The sequence below is a fragment of the Ciconia boyciana genome, chromosome 1 (genome assembly GCF_034638445.1).
Source record: "Ciconia boyciana chromosome 1, ASM3463844v1, whole genome shotgun sequence".
NCBI classification, from domain to species: Eukaryota; Metazoa; Chordata; class Aves; order Ciconiiformes; family Ciconiidae; genus Ciconia; species Ciconia boyciana.
In genome coordinates this window covers 119901703-119923368 of record NC_132934.1, presented here as the reverse complement: position 1 = coordinate 119923368, position 21666 = coordinate 119901703, and the positions used below count along the sequence as shown (strand labels likewise).

At 39.6% G+C, this 21666-nt stretch overlaps 1 protein-coding gene across 7 annotated transcripts in view; it reads left to right on the top strand.

Annotated features, from left to right (window-relative positions):
• The window catches only part of ERG (ETS transcription factor ERG), a 148882-nt gene extending 127254 nt beyond the window's left edge, over positions 1–21628 (top strand). For 5 of the 7 annotated variants that reach the window (XM_072846650.1, XM_072846642.1, XM_072846687.1 and 2 more), the window contains 8 exons: positions 1896–2047; positions 5005–5208; positions 6197–6277; positions 8383–8454; positions 14412–14480; positions 14847–14903; positions 16796–16843; positions 19658–21628. In XM_072846650.1, the coding sequence (XP_072702751.1) occupies positions 1896–2047; positions 5005–5208; positions 6197–6277; positions 8383–8454; positions 14412–14480; positions 14847–14903; positions 16796–16843; positions 19658–20178 (1204 nt within the window). In that variant the 3' untranslated portion in view covers positions 20179–21628. The remainder of the gene's footprint in view (positions 1–1895; positions 2048–5004; positions 5209–6196; positions 6278–8382; positions 8455–14411; positions 14481–14846; positions 14904–16795; positions 16844–19657) is intronic. The other 2 variants (XM_072846680.1, XM_072846696.1) reach the window with 2 other exon arrangements.
• The last annotated feature ends 38 nt before the right edge of the window (positions 21629–21666 follow it).

Genomic DNA, 21666 nt, shown 5'->3' with positions numbered 1-21666 from the left:
CCCTTGTGGTTATTATTCAGTCCTGTGGCTGACAAAGCAGTTGTAGGACCTTTACACAAGGCAGATTTCATATGTAATATGTTATGCAGCACCCAAGATATTTTATACCTGAAAAAGGTATGTGAAACCAACATTTCCCAGGCAACATTCAAGGCCCTGTTCCTTCTCCTAAAGAAGATGACAGTACCCATTGAATGGTTTCTCTGATATATTTTATTTTTAAACTGAAAGCCATCAGCAGTTAATTTTTTTTTTAATATATACATTAACACAACATGGTAAAATTAGTAGTAACACTGCATAGAAAAAAACTGATATACTTAAAATGTACTTTTAGTATTTAAGATGTATACTAAATCTTTTCAGCTTTCCAAGTGCTAGTTATTTTTTAAAACACACATGAGAATTGTAACTGCATTAGTTCCTGACCAGTGGTACTGCTGAGCAGTCAACTCAACCAAGTCACTTGGGCATTGGATAAAATATCTGCCACATCCTTTTGACGTATGTTGAGCAGACAGTGGTCCAAACTGTATATTATTTTTCCTCTTTTGTCCTCAAACAATAACAAAACTCTGAATACAGGGAAAGCACCTGTATTCTGACCACTGGTGGGCTTACAGTGACATAGCTGCCCAACACTTGCAGCAAGAGCTGGGATTTCCGAGCTGGGGAGAGGAAGAGGCTCTGGGTGAAACGCATTTTGCGGGGCGGGGGGCAGATCCTGAAACACGCTTCCAGAAGTCTGGGTCTTGGAGGGTCTCTCAGTTCTCTGGACTGCAAATTAGTTGGTTTGCAAGGAACCAAAATGAAACATCGCAACCTGACTTGCTGCTTGTTTAGTAAGACCATAGTACCGTTTCAGGAGTTAAATGGCAGGTCTAAAAGAAAGCTTGTTAGTAATGTAGTATCACTAAAGAAACCAAAACCCAACTAACACCCTCCTTCCCTTGCCAAACAGCCTCTTTACGTTTAAAGGTATTCCCCGTGGCTCTGTTCTTTATTTTGATTTTTGTAACAATTTTTCTCTCTCTGATGAAACACGTTGTAGTCATTAAATTAAGGGACAAATATGTCTGTGTCTGCCAGAAAGAAAACTGTGATGCAATTAAAATGCCATTAGGGAACCCCCTGTGGGATGTTAAACCTAAAGACTCTATTCAGAAAGCAAAGCCAAAATTAAAGAGGTGTCTGGTTGCAGATCCTCTGCAGATTTCCATTTCTTGACTACGGTACCATGGAGACTGTGCTAGTCAGGAGCTGAAAGGTTTTCCCAGTCATGCGTGTGGTATTTTGAATCATGGCTTTGGCAAATGTTCCTTTTCTGTAAGCCATACGTAGACATGTGTCTACATTGCATGACATAAAGTGCAACTGAGCATGGCCCACATGAAACAATGACAGCAGTGGAGATGGGAAGCTGTCCAAGCCTTGGACAAGCCTTGTCCAAGGCTTGGACAATGACAACTAATAATAGTTTCCCCTCAGAAAATTTACATTAAGTGCATCTCTATGTTTGGTGCGTTGTCTGTGAGATGTTTGGAGACAGAAGTGCAGCTACTTGCAGCCATCAGGCTCAGCAAGCTCATGAACAAGCCTCCATTCTAGCCCAGTCTCTGGAAATAAATCGTTAGTGTTTATATGTTTGGAGACATATAAGAGCCTGATCCTTTGAAAAGAAAAATAAATATATGGTCCATTGAGCCTGATCATTTTTTCTGAGGCAACTGAAGGAATCAGCAGAGTCATTGGGTGGTAGGTACTGAGTTTTCCAGTGACAGCCCAACCCTAGTGCTTGAGTCTTGTTTTTTCCATTTCATTCAGCGTGATTCTTTGCTGAGGATATTAGTAGGGACTGGAATAATAATAGAAGCACACCTCTCTTCTCTGTCTAGGAATTCTCCTGATGACTGCAGCGTGGCAAAAGGAGGGAAAATGGTTAGCGGCTCAGACAATGTTGGAATGAACTATGGAAACTACATGGAAGAGAAGCATGTTCCACCCCCAAATATGACTACCAATGAACGAAGAGTCATTGTGCCAGCAGGTTAGACCCTCTACACAAAAATTTCAAACAAAAAAATGCATTTCCCCAAAGGCTACTAACATTATTTAAGAAGATTTGGAGAAAAGTGGCAATGTGATACAGGTGATCAGGAAGAAAAGAGCAGTAATTTCCCAGGGTTATTAAGAGAACAAGCTGAGAAATATCATAGTGAAGCCACCTCTTCAACCCATTCTTCCCATTTAAGCAGCAGAACTGGCTGGTTACAGGCACTCATATCTTATCTGAGTTCTCTAGCTCCTTTTGGAGTATTTCACTCTAAAGTGGGCAAAATGAAGAGCCACTTCCATTTCCTAACACCATGGACTAGCTGGGTCCGGAGTGTGTGGGAGAGAGAAAGGATCACTGTACCACATGATATCCCTGCAAATACCAAATGCAGTCTGGCCCTCAGCATGCTAAAAACACAATAGCTTCTGTGAAATCAAACAGTGCATGAAGCATCTATCTAGGTTATCCCCTGAGTTTGGGCATTTTAAAACATTTTAATAAGCAAACTGACAACTCCACTGCAATGTAAGAGCACAAGTGAGAAATTCTGTTAGCCTTGGCAAGCTTGGTTGTGGGATTCAGCACTTAATTGAACAAGAAGGCATTCAATCCTTTGTGCCTTGTCCTCCAAACAAACCTCTGCCGGAAGGTTTGTTGCCTCGGTTTGCAAAATAATTAGCATGCCTGTTTCTGAAGTCAAAGCATTAGACCATCATGACATATGTGAGTGTTCATAAACGACTGGATATACACAGCATAGACACAACACCTGCAACCTGCAAACAGAAGGGAATGTTTTGCTGCTAGTTCCTCTGCAGCAGGGATGTGCCTATCTGAAACATTTCTGCTACTGCTATGTTGCTTAATATTCTTACAGTTTTTCAGTTGCTAAGATATGCAAGAGTACTAACTGTGGCCAATTTTGCAAGCTGTGATTATTTCAGTTATTTGTCAAGATACGTGTGGACAAATATGTTGCAGTATCCTCTGCAATGGTATTGATAGTTCTATTCTGAAGCACAGAAGAATGATGCACTGAATAATGAAGTGTCCTGCCTAATTGGAAGCAGACCACACTGAAATTCACAACATTTGAATGTTCTTCTAAAACATTTGTCTTCTTGGTGGTTGGCACTTTTTTCAGTCTTTTAGTAATCCTTAGCACGGTTAGCTCAGCAAGATCTTTTTTTCTCAGTGTATTCCTGGAGGTGTGTTTGAGGTGGATTTGAGTGACATTCAAGGAACAAGATGGTCACAGTCACAGCCTTGCTAGTTTGAGGTCCACAGAAGAAATGTATGGGTAAAAGCAGTTGGTTTTGTTTGACTACCACATAGGCAGTGTGCAGCTCATGTGGGAATGTTTAGGAATAAAAAAAGCAAAATTCACATTTCCAGCTATGGTAACTTTCTAGTTATCATAAATAAGAAGCATTTAAAAATTATAGGCATAATCAAAATGTATTAGTAAAATTCCTGGTGTTTGGTTGTTTATTTCAAACCAAACTGAATGTAGTTGTTGGAGTTCTCTGCTGTAGATGTAGGCAATCTCGTCCAGACCCTAGGTTTACCAACTGGACTTGCATCTTTCTAGATTGCTACATATTTCATACCAGATGGAGGGGTTCTTTTAAGTGTTTTTTGGTGCATTTCAGAGAAGAGAGAAACCTTCTGAAGCTCCAGAGGATTAAATATGCTGACTTGCAAGGGCTTAAAATGCCAAGAGAAGCATCAGAAAAGGGGAGGCACTAGTGGGTGATGGATTGGGAGTGAGCAACAGCATGACAGACTCTGAAAAGTTCCTAGCCCATGGAAAGAGGTCCCCACCTCTTTCAGACGAGCCTGAACAACAGTCAAAAGAGAGGGGATGGCACTGAATTAAGCCACAGAAAAGCTATTAGGCTGTCACTCAAGTCCCAGCCCTTCCCCAGACTTTTATGTGACAGAGTACAGCCATTTGACCTCTGTGTGCTCCATTCTCAGTCTTCAGGATATCAGAGAATCACAGAATCATTTAGGTTGGAAGGCACAAACTCTCAAGGAGTTTGTTTCCCCTTAGCTTTATTTTTTTCTCTTCAAAAAGTGTAAATTCTTCATGGTAGGAGCTGTCTTCCATTATGGGGATGTGCACTGCAGGTCATTAGGGACCTTCATGTTGATGGGTGCTTACTGTAACTCAAGAATAGGGAAAAGTAGAATGGAAGAGAAAAAGAAGAGGAGTTCAGAGTCAAAAAAGAAGTTTAAGTTAAAATCAAGGATTCATTCCAAAATGCAAAGTATTTGGCCTTATGTTTTGCTAAAAATCTGGACTAGTTCTTGTTTTTTTCCCCAGATGGTTTTGCCAGTGCTTCAGGTAGTAAGTAAAAACCCATGCAGGTGTAGCAATGTACACCAGTACAACACAGCAGTCTAGGAAAGGAAGTACAGAATATTTTAATATGACCCACTCTAGTTTATGAAATAACTAGCCAAATCTGTGAGTGCTTACTTAGCCTATGCCCAAGTAACGGTACTTCTGACTTGAGTGGAAATTTCACTTGAATAAAGATATAAATACAACAGAGAGCTTTCAGAATTGTTCAGATACAAGTCGCAGTGCTGTTAGTGGGCTCTCTTAAATACTTTTCTAAAGAGTATTCTCTGCATGAGGACAGGAGCCTATGTTAATCTGTGAATAATAATGCATAAGAATAACAAGACAAAAGAACTAAATGGGAGAAGGAGCTCAACAGCAGAGGGTTTGTTGTTAATAATCAGAGTTTACAGCTCTTCCCTAATAGTTTTTCACAGACAGTTATTCTCCTTTGCGCTTCCTCATGTATCTCCAGCAGTCAGTAAACAGGGGATTAAGGTCTCTCCAGTTCGACTGTGGTCTACATTTATTTTGTAATGGTCCAGTGCATCAGCACTCTCCCCTCTCTGCTTAATTTTATGCTTTGTGATACCACCAGATCCTACGTTATGGAGCACAGACCACGTACGCCAGTGGCTGGAATGGGCGGTGAAGGAGTACGGTCTCCCAGACGTGGACATCTTGTTGTTCCAGAACATCGATGGGAAGGAGCTGTGTAAAATGACCAAAGATGACTTCCAAAGACTCACCCCAAGCTATAATGCAGATATCCTCCTGTCACACCTACACTACCTCAGAGAGAGTAAGCTAGTTTTCTGTCATTATGGTAGCGGCTACAATCAATCTGTGGTTGATATCAGTCTTAGATTTAATGGTGTGGATACACTCAGCTGGGTTTTCAGATGTCTATTGCAAATGTTGCTGTTATGTCTATTGCAAATGTTGCTGTTCCTAAGAACATAGTAGGGAGCCTGATCCAAAGCCTCTGGAGTTTGATGGAAAGGTTCCCATTAATTTCAGTTGGCTTTCACTCATGTTCATCGAAGAAAAGAGTTAGGGAACATTTCTACATGTCCATCTCAGAGAAAAATCAAATTGAAACCCAGCATATTCATCAGCATACTGTAGGAAGAAAATCATATGGGATTCAGTGCTAATGTTTTTTCTGGTCACATACTCATTTCTTTCCATTTTAACGATGAGAATGCTAAACGAGAGTGCAAACATTGATTCATAAAGCGAATTCCAGGCATGATTCTAAGGACTGACAGCAGTTTGCTCTACTCTGAATAGGATCAGGAAGATTTAACTGAATTGAATAAAAGTTCTGTAAATTCATGGAAAAAAGGAACAGTCCCTGAAGTCCAAATGCAAATTACTTGTAGTGCATAGCTAGCATTTCAAAGGGAAAGAAGGGACTAGTGAATTCCGGGCTTGAGGCCTTTCATCTAAGCTTGAGGAACTTTTGCAGGTTTGCCTCAGTTTAAAGAAGTTAAAGTGAATATGGTTTTTAAAGAAAAAAAACAACAAGCATTGCAACACCAGTGCGGTGCAGTCTTCTCCACACGCACACTGTCAATAATCAGTCAGAAGTATTATGCATTCATAATGCTGAATAAATGAATGCCCTAGTTTAAGCTGTAGCACACACGCCTCCCTCCAAACTACAGACTGAAACTGACGCTTGGTAGACTCGCATTCAGACAATCCTGTCAGGGGAAAATATGGTTTAAAAAGATAATTCACAATTTTTTTTTCATTTTGGTGTTGCTTTTTGTTTTGTTTTGTAGCTCCTCTTCCACATTTGACTTCAGATGATGTTGATAAAGCCTTACAAAACTCTCCACGGTTAATGCATGCTAGAAACACAGGTAATGCTGGCACTGCTCCCATTGCTATAGGTCATCTTCTAAAAGCACAGGATTCGTTTTTATGGGTTGCTTGCTAAAAATGGAAATGGTAAATCAGGAGGGAGACAAGTGTGTCCTCTCCTTGCTGTGTGTGTGTTTTATGCACAGACACACAGAAAAAAGGTGAGATCACGTAGGGCCAGATGGTGCAAAAATGGTCTCCTTACTGGTAATTTCTTGTGTCCTACAAGAGAATGGGGTCCCTGACACATGATAAACTGCAGGCTTGGGGCCTTTGTCTCTGAGGACTTTTTTTCTCATTCTTTCTCATTGTACTGTCGGATCTACTCCACGGATCCCTAGGAGGTTGGTGAAGCTCAAAGGTGCTTCACTGCTTGCCTAAGTGCTGTGGGCTCTGGTGAATGGGGACTGTCTCCCCTCCCATGGACTATATATCATATAATTCAATACATTTGCTATTTAGGCAGTTAGCTCATCTCATTAGTCAGCTGTATGGGACTTGAGCTGGAAACTCCACTAAGTTTGATGTTATAATTTCCACTAAGTCTGATCTGAATGTAAAATGATTTTTGTTAATATTCACCCTTCTGTTAATTTGGCCCAGAAAGGTATTGAGCGTAGGTAGGAGAACAATACAATACATGCCTCAAAAGCATCTGTCTTTCAGGATGTGACTTAACATATTTATGAAAATAATTCAGAATAAATTTTATCTTGCTCTAGCAGTTGTGCAACAGAGGATGGCATGGAATTGTACATACAGTATGGTATACATACTGATTAAAGATGTTTGGAATATTGCATGATCATGCCTGAGGGTATTAGTTACCTACAGTGACCAGAAATAACAATTCCTTATGAGAAATGAAAAAGATAATACAAAGGATAATGCAAAAGAAAAAAAAAAAAATCTTGGATTGCAATGCCTTTTTCATGTTTCGTTTAGTTTTTCACTGTTGTAAATAGCAGTGAGTTTCGTAGCAAAATTAACTAGATTAGAAGATCTCTCCCTGAGATTAGATGTTTGCCACTTGACATAAAGTCCTACTGTGGGCTGTAGGCCTGCTGCAAACCCCACCAAAAGCAACAAAATATTTTTCATTGACTTTGATGGGGTTTGGAATAAGCCTTAAGCCCTTTTAAAAAATAGATGGACTCAATGGTCTTTTCCATCTCTGGCTTTCCAGATTCTAATTTGCCAAGCAGTTTCCACATACAGTTATCCAAGTGTTGTTCAGCAGTTCTGTGTGTTATCTTTTTCTATATGTGTGCACTGACAATGATATTTTGAAATTAGTTTCGCCAAAATGAGATTGTCTGCATTTCTGTCATTGGGAGTGTGAATAATATCATGCTGATCATCAGTGTAAGGAAAATTAATTGTTCTGGTGGCATAAGAACTTTGGAGTGGGATTTTCAAAGGACAAAGAGTTAGAAGAGTTAGAAAAGAGTTAGAAACAAGTTCTTTTTGAAGTCAGCAGTAATTGCACAAATCCTTATGACCCTTTTCATGTTCCTAGAGATGGTCATTAGAAGCCTGTTGATGTAGTTAGAGCAATTTCAGTGCCTGAGATAAGTGAGATACCATATTCTATATCGAGCTCAATATTTTTAATTTTTTCACTCTGTGAAGAGAATGAGATTTCTGAGGGTCTGACCCAAAGCCGACCAAAGTCTGTGAGAAGATTCCCACAGACACCAATAGGCTTTGGCCCAGGCCTACAGTCTGTATTGAAAGTATGAACCTGTTTGGGAAGCGCACGCACTAATGAAGAGAAGGCAAAGAAGTTTTATTTCAGAAGATGTAAAATCACCTGCCCAGGTGGAGGTGATTGTGGGGAAGACAGAAGGGATTTCCTGAACTTGACTCTCTCCTCTCTTAACACAGATTTTGCACTGACTTTTATTCAGTAATTTGAATGGATTTACACAGGTGCAAAGGCTATCAGAATTAACTTTTATATATAACAGTCCTAAGATAGAAAATAGTTATTCATAGTCAGACATATTAATAGTTCAGACACACTACAAGAGGGAAAATATCAGTGGACTTAGGGACTGTGAAAATGAATCTTTAGGTGTTATGTCTTCTTCTTTCTCTTTAGGAGGTGCCACTTTTATTTTTCCAAATACATCAGTTTATCCAGAAGCAACACAAAGAATTACAACCAGGCCAGGTATGAAAAATGACCACCTTTTGTATGCTGTGATCTTACTCATTTCATCTCTTGAAGTATCTCATTCTTTTTCTCCTTAAACTCTCTTTTCATAAATATTAGGCTATATGTTGAATGCACACACATATTATATACATATATTTTATATATATATGTGTGTGCATATATCATTGTGTAGAGTGAGATGATTAAATAGAACAGTTTAGTGTCTGTTTCTTCCACGTATCTGTGTCTTTGAAGCAATGTTGTCTAGTGTTTAAAGCACCAGAGAGTCAGAAGACCAGAGCTGTATTCACTGGTTCTGTTGCTTTGTCCCAGCGCAGTCACTTTTCAATGTGCTTCAGCTCTCTGTCTGTAAAATGAGGCGAGAATATAATGCTATTATATTCTCTTTTATAATACTATTTGAAGTATATTGAGGAAAAGTACTCTAAAAAGGCAGAGTACATGTTTCTCCTGCTATCTACTTTTTATTTATGTTTGAGGCAAATAAACCCCACAACATCTGATTGTGAGTTTAAGAGACTAAATAAGTAAAATCAAAACATAAGAAAGTTCTTATTGCTCAGAAGTTTGAAGCCCATGAATTTATTGTGGGTGTGCTGGTTTGTGAAAGGCTAAAGGGAATAATTAAAGAAGATGAGGACATTGCTATGAAGCTAAAAATTTTCTTTACATCACCCTTCACCACTAAAGATGCTGGAAAAATGCCTAATCTGGACATTTGCTTTTCCAGTAACAAGCACAGAGTACTGTGAGACATCAAGCAGAGTTGCAGCAAAATACTAAATTTAAAGCAAATCCATTACTGAGCCAGAGGCATACATCCAAGTGTTCTGAAGGGACATATACTTGAATTGACTGAGCTCTTGTGAAAAGATACATTCTCTCATTAAAAACAGAGGGGGTTTTGGACAGTAAATATTTTAGATATCTTTTATCAGTGCTCTAGGATATAATCCAGGAGAGTATACACAAGTAACTGTTTTATATACACTTGTACACATGTATATATGCATGTCTGCAGATTTGTTAATTGATAATTAAAAAAGATAGATAGGGAAACCGCTACCAGATCATTAAATGATCAAATCCACCCTGCTCAATTTCTGTGAAAACAAACTCTTCTGCTAGATTTGTTTGTCTGTAACAATACTGTAGTGAATAGGAAGGAAACCACTGATCCAGTGCATACGTAAGAATACATTGGCATTTGGCTTTCGTAAGACATTTACCAAAGTGCCCCACAACTATCTACAGTGACAGTTAAATAGCATATCATAAGAAACAAAATATTTTAACAGATCAAGAACCGGCTAATTAACCTGTTACGAAGACTAAATAATGGACCTCTTAAGTCATGGGTGATTTAGCATTCTCTGCCATGATCTATAGTTATTAATAATTGAAAAAAGTGCACAATAAAATTTGGTATAAAATTTAGAGAGATGACATATGATTTTGTCGTTACTTAAAGCCAGAGATTCCTCTAAAGGATTCCTGTACAGGCACCCAGAGCCTTATTAGAGATCAGCAAACTGGCAATATGTTAACAGATGAAAATACAAGTTGATAAATGCAGTATAAGACACAAGTTATTTTCATATCTTACTGATTTCAAATTAACCCTCTTCACTCATAAAAGAACTTAACATAGGCACAATGAAAGCCACTGCTCTAGTTGCTGGCCAAAGTGGAAAAAAAGTAAACAAATGAAGAAACACAGTGGAGGATCATATGGGAAATCTGACTGTGCCATTAAATAAATCAGCAGTGTGGCCTTGTACGGAAAGCTGTGTGAATCATCCCTTATCAAAAAGGCTATTTGCAGAATTAAAAGAGACTGAGAGCAAGCCATGGGAATATGGAAAATCTTTTGAGCATGAGATATAAAAGTTTGGAATTGTTAAACTCAGGGTCTGGGGATGAGGAAACATGATATAATTATCAAAATAAAGAGTGTTGCAGAGTACCTGCTTAGTCTCAGTATTAGAAGAAAGGATATTAAAAAAAGAAGTGTGACATTTTCATGAGACATTGAAGCAGACTGTGGCCCTCGTGGTCACAGGTTATAGAAGCACCCAGGAGCTTTGAATGGCACGGAGGAAGCTGGACATGAATATGGATGAGAAGACAAGGCATAGCTATAGAAACAGTTACCAACTATGCAATGTAAAACTGGATGCCCAATGTTCTCAGTAGTTTCCAACAAAAATGAACATGTAACATAGGACCAGAGGGACCTGGGTGTCCTGCAGGAAATAACCATGCCAATTGAGAGGATTTCAGGCAAAGGTGAGAAAGAATGAGTCTGCTGTGAAAGAATAGTATTTTATGGGTATGTTTCCACTGGACTTGAACAAAAACTAGATTTTTTTTATCCCATGAGAACTTCTATGATTTCAATATTTGTTTCATCCTGACTTATGATGGAAAAATAAAATACTAGTTTTCTCTGAAGTAAAAGATTCTAAAAAACCCACATATCAGATATGGTAAAGTCCTTCATTTTTAATCCAAATCACATTTACAATGACACTTACAAAAAAAAATTCTTTATGTCAGCATTAAAAGCATCTTCCTGTGTTGACACAATTCCTTGTGGGATTTGTAGTTCAGATATGGGGTGTCTCTATTCTTCTGTGTAAACTTGTGTATCCTAACCAAATATTTCCTACAACAAACTATCATGTGATTTTGAAAGTATTATTTTATCTTTTACAATTGAAAGTTGACAAACGTCTTTAAAGTCAGAATTTTCATTCAGAAAAAAAAAAAAATTTTTGCAGAAATTCAGTTTTATCTCAATAAACTATTTTGTTGCCTTATTCCATGGCTTTCCTTTTGGTTAAATGTCACATTTCAACTAGACTGCAAAGAGGCTTTTCCGTAACAAAGCGCCCTTCACGTGAGAGCATAGCAGACCCTGGGGACAATCACTTGATGACATGAAAAAGGTCAAAAATGAGGGGGGGGAAGTAAATAATGTTAAATGGGAATTAGCCAGATCCTGGGATGCAATTCTGGAGAAAGTAATTAAGCATTGCCATTGTTAAGGCACTACAATAGAAAATAGGAAATGAGGAGGGCTTGGAATGAACTGCAATGACAAAGGCGTATTTCTTCAGTCACCTTTACAACAGAACATGAGGTTTCAGCAAGCTGAAAGTAATACAATGAAGCTATCAGGAGCTCAGGAAGGCCTAATATGGGTTTGTCTACAAGTCTCATCAAAAAGGAGCATTCCCATCGAAGATCTGCCCAAGATAAGGACATGTTGTACTCATATCTCATGAATAAGAACAGATCAGCTTATCTAGGATAGCAACATGTTTATCAAGGCACAATACTGAATGAAGAATGAAGTTGGAATTTTGCGCTATTTCAAGAAAGGCTGATAACTGGATTTTTCTTTTAATGGAGAGGGCGTAGTCAGAAAACCATCTTATGATGTGTTGAGTTAAAAGGCAAAACAGTTTTCTCACAGTACTAACTTTGTACCAAATATATTTTAAGGCTGCAAGTGCCACTGAGTACAAGCACACAACATCACACAGACCTTTCAGTGTACATGTGTCTAATAATTTGGAGACCCACAAATAGATGGAGAGGAGAGGAGAGGAGAGGAGAGGAGAGGAGAGGAGAGGAGAGGAGAGGAGAGGAGAGGAGAGGAGAGGAGAGGAGAGGAGAGGAGAGGAGAGGAGAGGAGAGGAGAGGAGAGGAGAGGAGAGGAGAGGAGAGGAGAGGAGAGAGATGAGCTGGCGGGAAGAGTTGCACAGCCTAATGACAAGCACATACCTTCTATGTGATCTTTTTCCCCTATTGGTCTGTAGTCTTTCTGGCCAGGGAATGGAAGAACTGGGGAAAAAAATAGGTTCCTTATGTCACCAGAATCTCCCTGGCAAGGCTGCCATGGACGTAGAGATCTGGCCAGGCAAGGCAGGACTGGACGAGATACATGTAAGCAGCCCACGGCTGAGCCCTGTCCCTCTCTGTACAGACCGAACTCGGAAACCCCTGGAAACGTGACCAAAGTCCTTCTGAATTTTTTCACCGGATGATAAAGTCCTCAGGCCATGAGGTGTCTCTAACTACAACGATTAATAGCAGTGTTGATCTCGACCTGGTCAGAACATCTGCATGTTACAATGATTCACCTGCACACCAGTACTCTGCTCAGAGATGAGCACTTGTGCAATTCACATTATTTTCTCCGAGTTTCTGAAGGACAAGACTGTGGAATCGTTCTCAAGAAATCAGAGATAAAAAGGCACTAGTTATTCAAATGTAATACAAAGACAAATTGCATATCTCAGCAAAAGCAAAGTTTTTGAAGTGTAAGATTCTGGGAGACGACAGTGCTTGTAGTGCCAGTCTGCTCCTCAAGCCAAACAGACTAAATAAATTAAAGGCAATTTGGTTGTGAATTTCACATTGCACTTCATTTCCATTTGATACTTTTGCTCATAGTGCTTGGAAATGGGCAGAGATACATCTGTTTTGCACAGAGCCAGTCTGTGACTGTTCTTTACTTCCTAACTGGTTTCATTTCCAAACATAATTTCTAAAATAAAGCACAAGCACTGTTAAGAATCAAATCTTCTGCACCAACTTAGTTCTACCAGGTGGGTACTGCTACCTTCCTGAGATCCTGGGCAGGCTACATAAGTCTCTGATTTTGGCAGCAATTTTAGCTAATGGGTTAAAGCCAGCCATAGAAAAGCACAGGCAACTGCAAAAGATTTCAAAGGGTAAATGAAACATTTGAATTTACTACATATACTTTATGAAGAAAGCTTTTATGTTTTAGTTTCTTCATTTTTATATGCTAAAGTATTTACATGAAATAGAAGTAATGAGTAAATGAAAGAAAAGGCAAACAAAAATTTAGATACGTAAAGTTAAGGAGCTTGTCCCAGGACACAGAATTGAATATTTAAATAGATGAAGCAAGAAAAAAGCTGTCCACTTTTTGGAAGAAATATAATATGTATACATATATATGTTTAACATCTAAGCATGTTCACTGTTTTCACGTTATGTTTCTAAAGATCTGTGAGCATACTGAGAAGTGGAAGGGAAAGTGAAGGAAAAAGAATTATTAATAATTTGAAATGACTAGTAGAAGAGAAACAAGTGAGATGACTGGCAAAGTGCAGCAATCAATTATCCCAAAAGGTTGGATTCTGAATGATGAGAGTGAGACCAGAGGGTGCATATGAAGAAGAGAGCACTTGCAAGCATGAGGAGTAACATCACAGGGAGAGCATAATAAAGTGTGTGATGGCAATGAGAGTTGGTGCAAACACAAACATGCAGCAGTGGTTTAGAGGAATCTCCAACAGACAAAACCAAGACTTTGCTGTCTCACGTATCTCTGCCTATGACCAGGTGGCAGAAAAGGGAACTGTCAAACTCAACCTATAAGGTTTGATCAATCTCAAGGGATGACAGCAACAGACTAACAAGAATAGCACATTAAATCAACTAAAGTCTATCATCTTCTTAAAATACTGTTACATGCTGAGATTGGGAAGGAGTGGTACGCAGTTTATGCTTAATCTGAGCTCTGACCTCTTGGGGGACTTTTCCTACAAGACTCTAGCATAAATTGTCCATGATGTGCAGTGTGTGTCATTCCTTGGTGTCCTGGGCTGAGGAAGGAGACCAAAGGGAGTGCTCTGAGCCTTTGGAAATGATGGACTCTATAGAGTATTTGTACCAGCTATTTCAGTGCAGTTCAGACATCTAACAAGAACAGGCACCTCTAAAGAGCAATGCAGAAGGCAATGTGGTACTGTTATTTTTAGGGACAGTAAAGACGATAAATGTTTTAACAAGGAGTGTCCTTCCTATTTCAGTAATTTTCGAATCCAATGGGTCCCCTAGAAAGGTGCCCCTTATGGACATAAACACTTTATGCCGTATGCATGAATCAGTGTATTTTTCCTTTGCAGATTTGCCCTATGAGCAAGCCAGAAGATCAGCGTGGACAAGTCACACCCACCCCAGTCCTCAGTCAAAAGGTAAAAAACATCTGCATATGTCTAGCCTGTGGGCCTAATGCACATCTGGTGCAACCTGGATAGACTCTGAAGTGAACTGATAGGAGCTACCTCAGCATTCAGCTCTGGAGGACTTTCACCTGTGCCTTGGCTGGAAAGCCTGTTAGCTGTGTATAGGCAATACTGGGTGGAGTCACTGGGGCAGCCACGTCCTTCCTTGAACTCAAGCTTCATCAGGTCCATGACCATATAGTCTTAGAAAGCTAAATCCTATTGTGACCATCATTGAGTGGTGAGCAGCAGGAGTCCCAGGCCTGTGATCTGTCAGAGGTTTGGTGACCATCTTCCAAACTGGAAAAATAACTACATGGGTTTTTCCATTTTCAGCTACTCAGCCGTCATCCTCAACAGTTCCCAAAACAGAAGACCAGCGTCCTCAGTTAGGTGGGTGTCATTGTGTTTGAATTATGCCTGGGTGTGATGGGGTTTGTTGAACATGATGAGAAGGACAGCTCTTACCTACCAACCAGAAGCAAATTGCAACATCTGATTCAGACCACTAATGAGATCTCCACCTGGTAACCACTAAATCGCCAGACTTGTGTGAGCTGGCTGTACATCTGGATCTGAGATGAAGGCTCCCACGGTCATTGAAAGTTGCTTTTAGTAATGTTTAATGGCAGTGACGTCCTTGCAGACTGAAAAAGCTGTTAAACAAAGTACCTATGTACAGTTTAGGTACAAAGGTGGCAGGTAAAGATGTCAAAAGAACATACACTCCACAACAGTTGAAATGCTAGCAGTTGGAAAATGTGCATGAGCAAAGAAAGGAAAATGGATTACAGCATACAGAAACCTGTTTGAATTGGCCTCCTGAAATTAAACAGGAAAATTAGAAGGATTCTTAGTCTACTGGGAAACTGAGGAGAAAGTAGAAGTTTATGAGTTTGTAGACTAGTGGTTTTGCAAAATGGGTGCATTTTGTGTTTTCAGAGTAGTTTATCCATGGGTTAAGACCTAATCCCTTACTGTGAATTAGACTGTTTTGGACAGGTAGCTAGAAAGCAATACAGAGATTCTAAGTCAGTTATGGCTTTTGTTAACAGCAAAAGGGTAGAAATAGGAAACAAAAGAGATTTGGAGGATATTCTTAGCTCAGAAGACTCTGAGCCTGTTTTTATCACATGGATTTCAAATCATTATTCTGGTTTTTGTTATAGCTAAATAAGACTGTGCATGACTACATCTCATTAACTCATATGCATGCTGCCTGGGAAGTAGTATACTGCTTTTTGCCCAAATAGCGTTTTATCTAATCTAGCCCTCCAACCATGAGAATCTTTCAAGAAATATACTGATGATTTATGTAAGTCCTTAGGACCCTTTAATGGCTGTGTGTGAGCTGCACAGATTATTTAAATGTGTAAGGAATGTAACCTGATTATCTTCTTGGCTGTAAAACTGGCAGCCATTTGAGAGCAGCTGTCTGGAGACGAGGCAGCCCAGTGACAGGGTCGTTCAGTGAGGGGCTCCAGGCTGCCCAGCGACACAGGGTTGTTCAGCAAGGTGCTCTGGGCTGTGCTTGCAGCCCATCGCTTTGGCTTTTGTACTTTTGTCACAGCTTTCCCTTTTTCCTGTTGTACTTCAAGTCAGGCGAAAATAAGTTTTCGTTTCCGGAGGGAGTCCCTTGAGGAAAACATTGAGATGCTACAAGCATTGTGTGGCTGACAGAGGCTCTTCTGAAAACCCTAGTTGCAAGGTTAATACAGGGGATCCCTCACTGGACTCCAGTGAAAAAGAACAGACCCAGCCACATTGCCTGGGTTCAACCATGCACTCTCAGCCCTCTTCTGGAGGCTTTTTTGGCACAGAAAGACTTAGCAGTGGCGCAGGGAAAACAAATGTGGCCTCACAAGAAGAGAGGCCGCTGTCCTTTGTGGAGGGGACTGTCACCCCATTACCTGTCTGTGCTTGTGGGCCCTGGCATGCTGCAAGGATCGATAGTACCAAAGGGTGCCTGTGTGTATGTGCACTTTATTTAAGTAGGAATCAGAACACTTCTGGGCCAAATTTACAGTGTGTCTGAATATATGCTTGTGCACGCTAATACAGTACAAAAGGCAAATGTGTGTGCTTGCAATTTTTCACTTGCACACCCAATTTTAAGGTAAAATATGCAAATTTTGCAATGCAGAGAAAGGAACTGCTTTCCCCAGTGTTGGAGCTGCTGTCCCATCACATGCTGTACACTGCCCCTTACAAGGTTAAAAAATAACACCTAAAATATTTGACATCATTGTTACCTGATTTAAAATCTTTCTTTCACAATTTTGTAGATCCATATCAGATTCTTGGACCGACCAGCAGCCGACTTGCAAATCCAGGTGAGAAGGGATTTTGCAGATTTAGGAGGATTTCTCTTCACTGCTAGTGTCCCCACTTCAGCTTTAAGGCCAGACCTGGAAGGTGATGCGACTGATTTTACCACTCTTCAGTATGACTCAGTGGGGGGCTGATGATACCCAATGTGTTGCAGGATTAGGTTTCTAAATTACATGAGGGTGGGACTGAGGTCACAGATTAAGACACATAAACTCATGTATCTTAATGTAGGTGTCTACATATGAGCTAGGTGTCTTATTTCCCATGATACTCATTGGAGACATAGTTAATACAGCTCTCTGTAGAGAGCTATTCAAATCATCCTAGAGTAGATGGTTACATTCAGTCAGTCAAATACCTCATTAGAGGTATTTGAACTCCTCATATCGATAGGAGTTCACTTCAGTTGCCTAAACATTGGGATTTTGTTAAGTGCTGTAACATATCCCATCTGGCCTCCAGGTACCCCTCCAGAAAGGCATGAGTCTCTTACCCATCTGAGTCATATGTGTCCCAGATTCTGTTAATCCACAATACAATGCCATACTGACCCTGACAAATAGAAAATTTTGGGATGAATAACCCAAACAAGCAAAAAATATGTAGGGAAAAAAACAGGAAAGCATAATCTGTTTGCAAAGAATAATTGAGTTAAACACTTCAAAAATGTTCTCCCACTTTAAGAAGAAGGTAACAGGGTGCATTGTGGACAGGGGCTTGTAGCATATTTTAGCTAAAGACGAGGAACCTTCTTGGTGAGTTAATAACACTGATTGTGAACTGTGCAGGTTTCACTGTTGCTGCTCTGAGTTCGCAGGACACACTGTGGCCATGCACCACCATAATCAGCATCATAATCTGCCACAATGGATTGACATTGTACATGCCACTTCCTATTTCCCTTGCTTTAACAGCCACAGGACACAGTGTTCCTCGTTCCACGTTGCAGGTCTCCTCAACCCCCAATAACAGTGTTTCTTCTTACAACGATTGTATGGCTTTTCAAGGCATGAAATTGCCAAAATACTGATCCGTTTCCTTTCACTTTATCCCAAGTGACATCAAGCACAGTTCTAGATTAGCTTCCTTTCTAAACGGTTTTGCATGGCATAGGAAAGCAATTAAGTAAGTATTAAGAACAGGATTTTCCAAATGGCCTAAGGCAGTGGGTTTCCAGGTGACATTGATCTTAACTGCAAGTGGGGGCCTACCTCCCTTTAATTTGTTCGTAAACTCTGGCTTTTACAATTTTGTCAAGCATCCATTTGGTAGCCTTCATTACTGTGGAACACACTAACATGATCTGGATTGGGATACTTTTTTAACATTTGGATACGGAATTCCTACACACCATCATTCCTGTGCTTTAAGATGTTTTGTGTGTTTATAAATTGGTGGAATTACTCTCTCATTAAAAGGAAATTGACAGCAACCATTTATTTTCATAGGACTATATATTACATTTGGAAGGCAAGTGTTTATGTTAGAACATATGTTGGATTGCTTATTCAAAAATTTGTGTTTTGTCCAGTGCTGAACTGTTTATTGATTTTCAAAGGCTAATCCTCTTGTTATGTTTCGTGTATTAAAACTTGCATGCCTTGCTCATACCATGGATTCTTTTGTTTGTTTGTTTACTTAATGCATGTTAATGGAACAGAAGAAATTCATTAAGGACAGTTTGGATAAATATCATTTAAATGAATATGGGTTTCAGTTGCACTGAAGTATAAACTGCTAATGGATTTCAGATGCTACTCTAGCTTGACACTATAATTTGCTACTATAAGCTTTCTGAAGAAAAGCTTGTTTATTATACCCACATATCTGGTTTGGAAAAAAAAGAAACCCAACCGAAGCCTGGTCAGAGATGTACTGAGAAGTTAGCACATACAAGCTGGTTGGCAAATTCTGCTGACATTGTGCTTGTGAAACAGATTGCCTTGCAAGCTGCTTCAGCTGTATTTTGCATCATTTCAGTGCTGCTCTATTAAGAAATGCTAAGCTTTTAACATGAATATCAGTGGCAAGGCCCTTTGAAATCTACTTTCAATTGCCTAAAATGGTCAAATTTTGTTCCTATAACTCTGGGCAACACACTTCTGCAAAGTTGACAGCAGACTAATTGTTTTCTTTTTAAGATGAAACTGGCAGAGGAGGGAGAAAAAAACAACAACGTTTTAAGTCTTAACTTCAATAATCATTTAAAGTCGTTTGACACAGAATGATGACAAGAATGTATTTTATGGACCTTTTCACTGTTCTTGCAAATGTTTTGCCCTATGGTTGTATGCAGTGCAACAGCAAGCTAATAGGTTTCCGTTCTGCATTTCCCCAAATGCTGCAAATGGATGATATGGTTTGGCATGAGCCCAGCTTTCTCTAAACTTCTCCATTTTGTGTAGGCTTATTCCATAGCAGAGAACATTTAGTTGCAACATAATGCTGTGAGAACAAGCAAAATGTTACGCAAGTGAAAGCTGTTTGTCCTGAACTTTAGAGATTAGTTTCCTAAATGAGCGCTGTATTATTTCCCCATCAATTGTCTACACTGAATGACATTAGGTAACTATGAAATCTCCATGTAATGGCATTCTGCCACTCAGATGAGGGAAAACATGACACATTACCATTATCTCTGCTCTTCAGGATTTCATGAGACAGGGCTGGGAGAAAGGGGACTAGTTAAGAGTAAGAAGTAGGAACCGACATTGCAACATTTCCTAATAGGGTCCTATGTGAGAGCCTGGAAGAATTGATGTCTTAACATTATTAGTCACTAGTCCTGACATTTCTATTTCGTTTCCCCCCCGCAGGGAGTGGGCAGATACAGCTATGGCAGTTCCTTCTGGAGCTCCTCTCGGACAGCTCCAACTCCAACTGCATCACCTGGGAGGGCACCAACGGGGAGTTCAAAATGACCGACCCCGACGAAGTGGCTCGACGCTGGGGGGAGCGGAAAAGCAAACCTAACATGAACTATGACAAACTCAGCCGTGCGCTTCGCTACTACTATGATAAAAATATTATGACTAAGGTTCATGGTAAGCGCTACGCCTACAAATTTGATTTCCACGGAATCGCTCAGGCTCTCCAGCCTCACCCCCCAGAGTCGTCCATGTACAAATACCCGTCAGACCTCCCCTACATGAGCTCCTATCATGCGCACCCTCAGAAGATGAACTTTGTAGCTCCCCACCCCCCTGCTTTGCCCGTAACATCGTCTAGCTTTTTCGCTGCCCCTAATCCATACTGGAATTCACCAACTGGAGGTATCTACCCGAATACCAGGCTGCCAGCTGCTCATATGCCTTCTCATCTTGGCACCTACTACTAACTGGGGAAAAAAAGAAACACCAGAAAAAGCAAACAAAGACACTTCTCGCTGGGATCCAGCCCCTGATGAATTGCAATGAACTCTATTGGAGTACATGAATTAAAAGTGCCTAAAGAGACAAGTGAAGGTTTGGCTGGGAAAAAACACATTAAAAAAATAGATGTCAAAAAGACTCATTGTAGTAGGGATTTAAAGGAGATATTCAAGAAGTATTAAGATACTAAAATGTAATGTATATGGGCATCGACTCTGTGGACCAAACAACAATAGACTATTGTAGGTAAAAGCATGAAATGATAAGGAAAACCTACGAAAGCTAGTGGTCTTAAAAAGTTGATAAGCTTATGTGTAAAGTTTGATATCTTGCTTGTGCAAAACTGGGACTATACTACAGCAATATAAGGATAAGTCTATAGTGACCTAACATACAATATATGAATCATTACAAAAGAGGGGGGAAGAAGGGGGAAAAAAAAAAGAAAAAAAACCTACCTGTATTTAAAAAAATCAACACATATCAACAAAAGAGACTGGTTTAGTGTGGAAGCTGGTTTGGAATATAACAGCATTGTTTTGGTTAAAATCAAATGCGTTCCATTCATCAGAGTGTTATCAGCTACTCAAACTGTGAAGACAACCCAAACTTTAAGATTCCTTGACAGTATTACAGGAACCCTGAGCCAAACATTGGAAATGAGAATGTGCTGAAGGGCAAGTGTATGATTGTAGATCAGAGGCCTGCACCTGACAGAGGAAGCAGAAAAGAGGAAGAGGAGGACAAAGGTGGTGAGAATGGGAGAAAAGAAACTTCTTTACTAGTAGAGACTGAAAAGACTGAAAACTTAGTAGCGTTGGGACTATGAAGAAACACTTGTTTGGACTTGTGAAACATATTGCTCAGTATCATACCATTCCCAGTATTACAGGAGGAACAGACTTGATTTTGTAGTAATAAAAAAAAGTGGAAAAAGGGAAAAGCAGAAGAATTCAGAAATCAGAATATGCATCTCTTTTAAAAAAGAAGTAAAACTGGAATTGTGTTTGATATTTAAAAGTTACCAGTTAGAACCTCATCATTATTAAGGGAGTTTGTTTTCTATTGGTTAAAGCAAGAGACAACCCCTGACTGCCAAAATCAGAAATCATCTAAGTATTTTTGTTAGGCGGGCGCCAGTTTTTCTTTATCGAGTCGCGAACGCTGTGCGTTTGTCAGAATGAAGTATACAAGTCAATGTTATTTTTTCCTTTTTATATAATTATTATATAACTTATGCATTTATACACTACGAGTTGATCTCGGCCAACCAAAGACACAAAAAAGGGACAATCAAAAATATTGTGGCCTTGAATTTTAACTCTGTATGCTTAATGTTTACATTATGAACATATTAGTACTTAGAATGCAGAATGTATGTAATAAAATAAGCTTGGCCTAGCATGGCAATTCAGATTGACACTGTAGTTTGCATTTGCATTTGCATTTTTAGT